General features: G+C 35.9%; 1 protein-coding gene across 1 annotated transcript in view; it reads right to left on the bottom strand.

Moving 5' to 3' along the window:
- Nucleotides 1–996: 996 nt before the first annotated feature.
- LOC102599495 (F-box/LRR-repeat protein At5g63520-like) overlaps nt 997–10,136 on the bottom strand; it is a 15,341-nt gene continuing 6,201 nt past the window's right edge. The window contains exons 3-10 of the mRNA XM_006350196.2: nt 6,921–7,013; nt 6,694–6,825; nt 6,408–6,509; nt 6,070–6,109; nt 5,786–5,938; nt 3,206–3,387; nt 1,946–2,064; nt 997–1,640 (exon numbers count right to left, since the gene is read on the bottom strand). Coding sequence (XP_006350258.1) covers nt 1,181–1,640; nt 1,946–2,064; nt 3,206–3,387; nt 5,786–5,938; nt 6,070–6,109; nt 6,408–6,509; nt 6,694–6,825; nt 6,921–7,013 — 1,281 coding nt within the window. The 3' untranslated portion in view covers nt 997–1,180. The remainder of the gene's footprint in view (nt 1,641–1,945; nt 2,065–3,205; nt 3,388–5,785; nt 5,939–6,069; nt 6,110–6,407; nt 6,510–6,693; nt 6,826–6,920; nt 7,014–10,136) is intronic.

The raw sequence follows: 10,136 nt of genomic DNA, 5'->3' as shown, positions 1-10,136 counted from the left end.
GCATTTAGAAGTCATGAAATAGAAATTTAGGATTTTTCTCAATTTTTCGTGTGTATTAGACTATGCATATTTTGTAAATATTTATTGTCCAAAAAATTTTGTCTCCAACATTTGTAGGACCATTCGTAATTACCTAACAAATTATATTCATAGTTTCTATAGGATCCACACCACTTTGTTTTTTGGGATTTAGAAGTCATGAAATAGAAATTTAGGATTTTTCTCAAATTTTTCGTGTGTATTAGACTATGCATATTTTGTAAATATTATTGTCCAAAAATTTGTCTCCAACATTTGTAGGACCATCTGTAATTACCTAACAAGTTATATTCATAGCTTCTATAGGATCCACACCACTTTTTTTTGGGGATTTAGAAGTCATGAAATAGAAATTTAGGATTTTTCTCAATTTTTCGTGTGTATTAGACTAATGCATATTTTGTAATTATTATTGTCCAAAAATTTTTATCTCCAAATTTTGTAGGAACATCCGTAATTACCTAGTGAATGATATCATTGCTACTCTAGGATTAATATCACTTTTCTTAGAGTTTCAGGATCACAAAAAAAAAATTGGATTATCTCTGTTTCCGTGAATTTGTTGGAATACTATTAACCGATTCCGTTTCGCCTCAAATTTTGTTGGTTACCAATTTTGTTGGCCCATTCGAAGAGATCTAGTGAACGACACTCATTGCTTCTCTAGGGCTGCCGTTGCTTTTCAGAGTTTTGGGGTCATGTATGCAATAAGAATTCATGACTATCTCAACTTTTCGTGTGTATTATAATATTTGTTTTTACTTCTTGTTCAAAACAAGTGTTAGTTTCCTAGAAATTTGTGTCTATATTTCCCCAAATGAGTTTTAGATTATTTACATTTTGCTAAAGGGGACATCATAAGTATTATTGTACGGGGTTAGTCGTATAAAACTGATTAAACTCGACATTTCTAATACCTGGCATACTTTATGTGAGGTTGAATGTGACATAAGAATGTGTAGGAGCCATACATGGAAGAGCAACTCAAAAAATAGCACAATTCTTGCAGTAATGTCATTTACAACACAATTTTTTTCTACTAATAAGAAACAGCAATAAATTAGAAGTACAAAATTCCAGAAAAAAATTCTTTTCTTTTGCCATTACCCGTCAGGATTGTCAATGGCAAAACCAGCTATCTCTAATGTTGTGGCGATGGAGGGGTATATGACATAACCAGGTAGACGGTGCTAAATACGTGCAAATTGCAACGTATAGAGCTGTGTTCCTGAGAACCCTGTTCGTATGAGCTTAAATCTGCACGAGCAATTTCTCCGGTACAATAGGTTCCTGAGAAATTAACCCCAGGGAAGTTCTCCAAGAAAGGTAAGCCGTCTACATTAGGTTCACCAAAAAATAACTTGCCACGACCACAGCAAGCAAACATTATACCACCAAACACAGGCTTCTTGTGCATAGCTACGCTGTTGCTATTAGTATGATCATCACGTTCGTAGTTAAGAAGTTGCTTCAAATGTCTGAAGTTATTTGCAACAGTGTTGCAAGAAGCACGCGCCAAATCAGAACTTGCATGGTAAAACCGGAAGGAGTCTCCACTTCTGATACCAACACCATGGACATACAGATACTCCTCATCACCTCTGCAAATTCTTACAATTAGTTACAGAAGTGAAGAGGGCAGCGAAAAGTGTACTAGACTATGAGCATAGTGGTTTCAACTAAAATTAACATGGCTTTCCACGTTAGCAGAAACAAACTTGGGTGAGGAGGACTCCCTATTCTCTCCAAGAACCATGTAAACTTCTTGGACAATAGTCCCTCTACCAGCATGTGCAAATCATCGCCTCAGGACACAAAAAAGGTAGTAAAGACGGAGAGCAGAACATTCAAACATCATAAGTGAAGACCAGAAATGGATAATCAAGTGCAACGGTGCATTAATCACCTTAAAACCTCATGGAATTCATGCGTACTTATCCAGCTTGGTTTTTCCTGGCCAATAGAGCATTTCCTTCTCTTCGTAACTCCAACATATAGAACTGGACAATTGTTATGACCTCCAAGCTGGAAAAATCAAATAATAGAGAAACATCTCAAGTCAGAGAATAATGCGAATTTGTATGTAAAGAAATGGAACTTGGGCCCAATCTAACCCCACAAGCTAGCTCATGCGGTGAGGATTGTCCCAAGAGAATATAAAAAGACCAATTCCTCGTACCCACACCATTGTGGAAACTCAACACCTTCTCGCACTCCGATAATATAAGATACGGGTCCAACATAGAGTAAAATTGGGATGAGTCTGGCTCTAATGCCATGTAAAGAAATGGACCTTAGGCAAGGATTGTCCAATACCATATATAAAGAAACCAGTTTCCCATCCCCACACTGATGTGGAAACTCAACAATGTTCATGGGTTGACACACACACACATGATGTATCATGTACACTAGGAGAGCAAAATATATCATCACTTAGACAGCTTCTAAGTTCTAAATGTCATCACTTAGACAGCTTCTAAGTTCTAAATGGCCAAGTAAAAATAATCTACAGCCCACAAGAAACCTTCACTTTCAAATTAGGCATTATAGAAAGATTAGTAAACCACTATGGAACCCGATTAACAAAAGCAATTTTATTTTTTTTGGTTCATCTCGAGGATTTTTATTTTTTTTACGAAGTTTTATTATTCATATCTTATTATATGCCTTTTGCAATTGTGCATGCGACAATAGATCAAATAATAAACGTACTTCTATAAAGTATTCTTATGAAAAGGGGTAGTAAACATACTTCTGTAAAACTTTTTATAGCCTTGATTTGTAAGGCCCACATTCTTTGAGATCTACCAATGGAATTTGAAAATAAGCAAAGACAGAATGATAGACTCTAATCATCCAAATATCTCCAATCTGCCATAATGCATCTCTCTAAACACATTGCATGCTCATCCCTGCTAAAGTGAGGCAAGAGTATTCTGGCATTTGATGGATCTCCCCACAATTCTGAACTTAAAAGGCTTCACTACAGTGGAGGAATCAGAGGAAGAGGAAACGAGACTAGTTACACTACATATCTTGTAAGCATTTGATAGTCTCCTTTCTAAACAAACCAGCTGTAAATTACTTCCTTCAGAAACTAGCTAGTTAAAAGTTAGTGCTGATACATTAACTCCAATTTTCTTCACAAGATGTACTACCTTACCTCATCATAAATCTGATCTAAAATAGTCTGACCATCCAGACTTCCATGAACTGCTTCTCTTTTTGCAGTGAGCCAAGTGGAGTAGTCACTGGATCTCTCCCTAACAGAAACAGCTTTGTATGTAGGCCCAATCGATGAAATGCCAGTGGATAACATTACGTGAAACTGAGTTTCCCCAACACCTGTTTAAAGGATCCAAGAAAATGATTGCCACGATAAACTCCCTTGGCTTATAATTTACTAAATTATACAAAGTAACGAGAATATTAACTAGAAGATAAGGAATCTAATATTTTAAACTATATTTACGGATATAACTGCTAAAAAAGCAGCAGCATGACTCTAAAAATACTGAGAATTTTCAAAAAGTACCAAGGAAATGCACCTAAAAGATCATGAGCAACAACAAAGTTAAAAGAGGATAAAATTTCATTTGAGAAAGCACATGGGGTAGCACTTACTGAAGTTATTCAGAAAAATACAGGTCAAATGTACTACACGGTGCTCAAGCTATAAATGTTTCAGGATACAATCGACCGATTTTGTTAGGACCAAATTTTCTAGGTCCATCGTAGCGACCTAGTGAACAATACATACTCTTTTTTCAAGGACTGACATCACTACTTTCCATGAATTTTAGAAATATGATCCACCAATTCCGTAAGGCCCAAAATTTTGCAGGTCCATTCGAATAGACCTAGTGAAAGATACTTAGTGCCTCTACCAAACTGACGTCACTTTTTTTTTGCAGTTTCGGGGTCACAACATAAGAATTTTGGATTATCTCAGTTTTTCACGTGTACTTATACATGAATATTTCGGAATATGATTGACTGACTTCGTTTGACCCCAAATTGTGGGTCCATTCAAAACAACATAATGAAAGAAACTCATTGCTTTTCCATGTTCGATGTTGTTTTTTTTAGAATTTTGTAATCATGAAATAGGAATTCAATATTATCTCGGTTTTTATGTGTATTTGGAATACGATTGACCAATAGAAACGACCTAAACAACCATACTCATTGTTTCTCAAGGAGCAACATCGCTTTTTTTTTTGAGTTTCGGGGTCATGAAATAAGAATTCAAAATTATCTCAGTTTTTCATGTGTACCAGTCCATGAAGTTTTTGAAAATATGATCGACTGACTTTATTTTGTTTCATTCTATTGATTGGTTCAAGAGTCATCATATTAGTGCCTTGGAGAAATGCCTACCTGGTTTGGCCCCAAATCTAGTGGGTCCATTCAGTACGACCGACTCAACGATACTCATTGTTTTTCAAGGACCAGACGTCACTTTGGAATTTCGGGGTCACGAAACTAGAATTCACTATTCAGGATTATCTCAACTTTTGGTGTATATATTAGTCGATGAATTTTTCGGAATACGATCGACAGAATCCATTTGGCCCCCAAATTTTTGTGGGTCCATTCGGATGACCTAGTGAACGATACCTTATTGCCTCTATAGGACCAACATTGCTTATTTTAGAGTAGGGTCACGAAACAAGACTTAAGGATTATCTCAGTTTTTCGTGTGTATTAATAGATGAAGTTTTTGAAATTCGATCCACTAAATAGGTATGACCCAAAATTTTGTGGATCCATTCAAGACGACCTGTTGAACGATACTTCTTGTTTCTCAAGGACCAATATCGTTTTTTTTTGGAGTTTCGAAACTAGAATACAGGATTATCTCAAGTGTCTATTAGTCTATGATTTTTTCAAGTTTCTGAGGTCACGAAATAGGAACTCATGATTACCTCAATTTTTCGTGTGTATAGGTCCATGAATTTTATGACTTCAAAATACGATAGACCGACTTTGCTTGGCCCTAAATTTTGTGGATCCACTCAAAATGAACTAGTGATCGATACTTTTTGTTTCACAAGGACCAAAGTCGTTTTTTGGAGTTTCAAGGTCACAAAACTAGAATTCAAGATTATCTCAGCTTTTCAAGTGTAGTTCATGAAATTTTCAAAATACAATTGACCAACTTTGTTTGGCCTCACTTTTGTGGATCCATCCAAAACTACCTAATGAACAATACTCATTGTTTCTCAAGGACTAACGTTGCTTTTTTGTAGTTTCGGGATCACAAAACAGGAATTCGGATTATCTCTGCTTTTTGTGCCTATTAGTCTGCATTTTTCAAGTTTTGAGGTCACAACAGGAATTTATGATTATCTCAGCTTTTCATGTGTAGTCTATGAATTTTATGAAATATGACTGACCAACTCTGTTTGACCCCGTATTCTTTTGAAGGTCCATTCGGAACGACCTAATGAACAATGCATATTGTTTCTTAAGGACCGATGTTGCTTTTTGGAGTTTCAGGCCACGAATCTGAAATTCAGGACTTTCTTAGCTTTTTGTGTGTATTAGTTCGTGTGTAGTTCATGTATTTTCCAGAATACAATAAACCGGCTTAATTTGGCCCCAAATTTTTTGGGTCTATTTGAAACAACCTAGTGAACAATACTCATTCGTGACAACCTTGTAAAATAGAGCTTTTGTTATCAGACAAACAGGATCACAACTCGAAACCGTAAAATTTTAATCAAAAAGCAACACGTACCAGGAGGTTTGCCTCTATCCCTTGAAAATAAAAGAGCAACAGCAGCAGAACTCGCCGCTTTGTTATTAGAAGGATTAATTGCAGTTTCACCTCGGTATAAAAACTGAGAACCTCCGTCACCCACAATGACAGTCTCAGTGGAAAAGGCATAATCTACAAACACGAAAGGTGACACTTAAAATATAACTTGTTTCTCACAGAATCAAATACAAAGACAAATCAGCATCCATTAAATGTGAACAAATAAAGTTTTTCATAAATGAACAATTATGAAGCCAACTCACCAAACTTTTCAAGGACAAGTTTGATGTCAGTATCCTCATCCTAGAACAACATTCAAATGGATTTTGTTACACTTAAATGTAAAAAGAAAAAAGGTTGATCATATATACTAGAAAAGCAAAAACTCCAATCCCTCAAAGTTCATTCAAGCATTTTAATCCAACTCACTCTAAATCCAAATTGACTAGTCCAGGCACTCATACAGAATCTGAATTGCATAAGAACTAATTTTATCCCCTTATCCACAATTATAGAATATTAGGCATCATTGGAATAAACTGCTTTGCCACAGGGGTGCCAGAAATAACAAAATGATAGGTTTACAAGACTTTGGACTTACAGAAAATAACAAAATCCCCACCGGTGATGCTGATCCAGATCGAGAGAATGAGCGTTCCCTGACACTGAGCACGAGATCATCAATCATGAGTACTTGATTTCCCTGAAATTTGTTCTCCCCAAGTTAGTATATCCCATTTTGAATCAAGTTAGCACAAATTCTCTAGTAGGAACTTCATAAAATTTGAACTGAAAATCAAGTTAAAAGGTGGAAGTTCAAATTTCTCTCAATAAGGCAGGCATTCATATTTTAAAGATAAGTTAGGACTACTGGAGCAAAAAATTACCCGAGTTTTTGATAATGAGATTAAATCAATTGCCAGTCCTGGCAAGAAGCCAACAGTTAGTAAAGCACCGTGGATCTCATTACCAAGATCGGCATGAGCCTCCTCATCATCATCAAACGTGTCCCACTGAACCTGGAAAAAACATCATTTTTCTGCACTTCAATTCTTGTTAAAAGCAGTCAGAATGCAATCCCAAATAGGTTCTAATCTATATCCATTAGATTCACCTCTTCAAACTCATTAGTGGTAGCATTTTGCCCAAAAATTCCTTGGGATATCGAAGTAATTACTGGAATTTGGGAGCCAAATCTACCAGCGATCTGCAGAAATAATTCATATAATGAGTGGAAATGATGTTATTGAGGTCACTACTGTAACAAAGTACAGTACTTCAATTGAAACAACAAAAAGGGGGACTATAACTATGCTAAAAATTAGGTAAAATGTTTGTAGGTTATTATACCCTAACACAAATTACTACGTAACCAGTTGATCTCTCCTTTCTTTCTGATTAAGAACTAGTGGATCTCTCCTAAAAGCCTTAAGCCAAAAATGTTCCCAACAATCCTACAATTGACTAGAGCAATTATAGAGTTTAACAGATCTGTTACTAAAATATTCTTCACTGTATTTTACTACGCTTCATTCTCCTATCTTTTACACATTATCTCATCCTTCTCAGTTCTTCTATTTCATATTAAACCTCTTCAAAAATACTTTAATTTTTTTTTTTTGAAAAATGTTAAGTGGATTATAGATGCAGTGTTATCAAAGGCGAAAAGCGCAAAAAAGCTCTGAGGTCTGTGGGGGCTTTAAGCACAAAGCGCAAATAAAGCGCGGGCTTTAATGAAAAAAGGCACAAAGGGAGAAAAGAATACAAATATATATGCTTAGTCCAAGACTAATAATTATAAACATGAATGACAAATATATGACCAAAGAAATTGAAAAAAAAAATTATGATAAAGTGAAATATCAATTATTTAGTTTCACTTCTTCATAAGAGGCTCATTGGCAAGGAAATGTTTGCCTTAGAACCTTGATGACGACACTAAAGCGCACATAAAGCGAGGCGAAACGCTCAACATGTTTTGAGCCTCGCTTTAGGGCTTAAGCGCGCCTTTGATAACACTGTATAGATGTAGTACCACAAGGTGCTGTCAAACTATGTTGCTCTGACTCTTCAAAACGCCTTTGGGCGGGTTCTAGGCCCTCCAAAAATGTGAACCGACACATGTGCAGCAACATTTTGGATAGTCCAAGCAAACATAGCTGTCAAAAATATTTACAAAGCGCCAGAAGAATACCCATTCTATCTTAAAAGGATTCTATGAGATCTATCACTGCTTCAGCATCATTTACATAACTCTGTTTACACCAAAAATAAAACAAAAGCAAACAATTCATTTTAGTTGACTGGAATTCCTTCCTCTGATGTTTCAGTAATCCAAAAGCTCAGTTATGTGTCCTGACATGCTCCATTTATACTAAATTGAAAGTAAATTCAAGTTGATTCTTGAAGAATTGAATTATTGCTTAGAACAAAACTAAGGTCATAAATTATTATGTTATATAATAGAATAATACTCTTTAGTCCAATTTGTAAGACACTTTTAACTCGGTGATGTACTAAAATGTGTGCGACCATTCTATTAAGGGAAAGGGTTGTATTTGCTCTCTATTATTGAATGTTCAATATTGTCCTCCGTTATATTATTGGTCCACATATGCCCTTAATATTATACTATCTGTCCATATATGCCCTTACAGTTATAAAAGTGGCTCAAATTTCCCCTTCCTCTGTTAACTCCATCCATTTGCATACGGCCTACGCTTAGCTTCTACCAGCCACTGATTAACAACTATAATTATTCAATCTACAAAAATGATGATGGAACATCTGATGTAACATATTAGTTTGATTGTCATCAAACCCATAAATACAATTTGGACAGTATCTTTACATGCCTATATCTGCAGAAACTCCCTCAGCAAATCAAAGGCAGACTAAACAGAGACCTTTTTTCTGTCCAAAAAACTCAAAGCAACTTCCTCAGAATAAATCACACTTACGGACCGAATACAATTCAAAATGATCTGAAAAATAGTTTGTTGGCTTTAAAACGGGGAGATGATGTGCAGTAGATCAAAACACCTAACAAATGCAATACTAAGTAGAATCATTATGTTGGTGATGATGGTAGGTGAAGGTGTTGGTGACTTTGGGTTGTGGTGGGAGAAGAAGGATTGGAGTGGTGAGTTGGCATGCCATTTTCAGCAAATGGATGGGGTTATCACTTATCAGATGAAGAGCAAATTTGAGCCACTTTTATAAATTTAAGGGCATATATGGACCCGATAGTATAACAGTAAGGGCATATATGGACCAATAGTATAACATTAAGGGCATACATGGATCGATTATATTAAGAAGGGCAATATTAAACTTTTTTCAATAGCAGAGAGGCAAATATGACATTTTCCTCTTCTATTAATGGCATTATTCTATACAATTTTCACAACTTGTAAGAGTTTTTTCTATAGGTATTTTTTTCATAAGAAACCTTTTTTTTGAGAAAGTTAACTGGTATTATAAACAGAAGGAAGTACACCAATAGTGTGCTCCTAAGTAGTTACATCAAAAATATGAAGGAACATCCAAAACAAATCTATCACCTATATCCATTATAGACTATCTAAAAACAGAGTGATGTCCCCTATATCCTTAGGTACAGATTGAATACACCAAAAGTAGAATGTTGCTAGACAGTTCATCTTCATACTTTGGAAGGAAATGCTCTTGTTCTCAAAACATCTCTGATTTCTCTCCTTCCAAATTGTCCACCAGATGCATGCAGGGACAATCTTCCATCTCTCCTTGTGTCCTGATTGATTTCCATCCCTATTCCAACATGCTAGAGCTTCTACAGTATGTCTTGGCATGGCCCATCTAATACCCCTGAGATTAATGAACCATTGCCATAATTTTTCAGTCACTTTACAGTGTAAAAAAAGATGGTTTACTGTCTCTGTTTCAGCTTCACAAAAAAAACATCTGGAGCATAACTGCCTTCCCCTTTTCATAAGGTTGTCCTGAGTCAGAACTGCTTGATGTGCAACTAGCCAGGTGAAACAAGCCACCTTATGAGGTATCTTCCCCTTCCAGATCATCTTCCATGGCCAACCTTCCTTGGTTTCAGTTGAGATATCCAGTAGCTTGTATGCTGATTTCACCTTGAACTTGCCATCTTTATCCATCTTCCACAACAATCTATCTTCCTCAAAATTAAGGCTCTTAGCTTGTTCCAAAGTATTGTAGAATTGGATCATTCTCTCCACTTCCCAGTCATTGAGGAATCTTCTGAAGGACAGATTCCAACCTTGTGCATTTTTGATCTGTGAGATTGTAGCTAGCTTCTGTTGATTAAGATTATAAATGTCCG

This window comes from Solanum tuberosum, unplaced genomic scaffold (genome assembly GCF_000226075.1).
Source record: "Solanum tuberosum cultivar DM 1-3 516 R44 unplaced genomic scaffold, SolTub_3.0 scf00118, whole genome shotgun sequence".
Lineage (NCBI taxonomy): Eukaryota > Viridiplantae > Streptophyta > Magnoliopsida > Solanales > Solanaceae > Solanum > Solanum tuberosum.
Note: the sequence above shows the minus strand (reverse complement) of the source record. Positions and strands in the feature narration are given on the sequence as shown.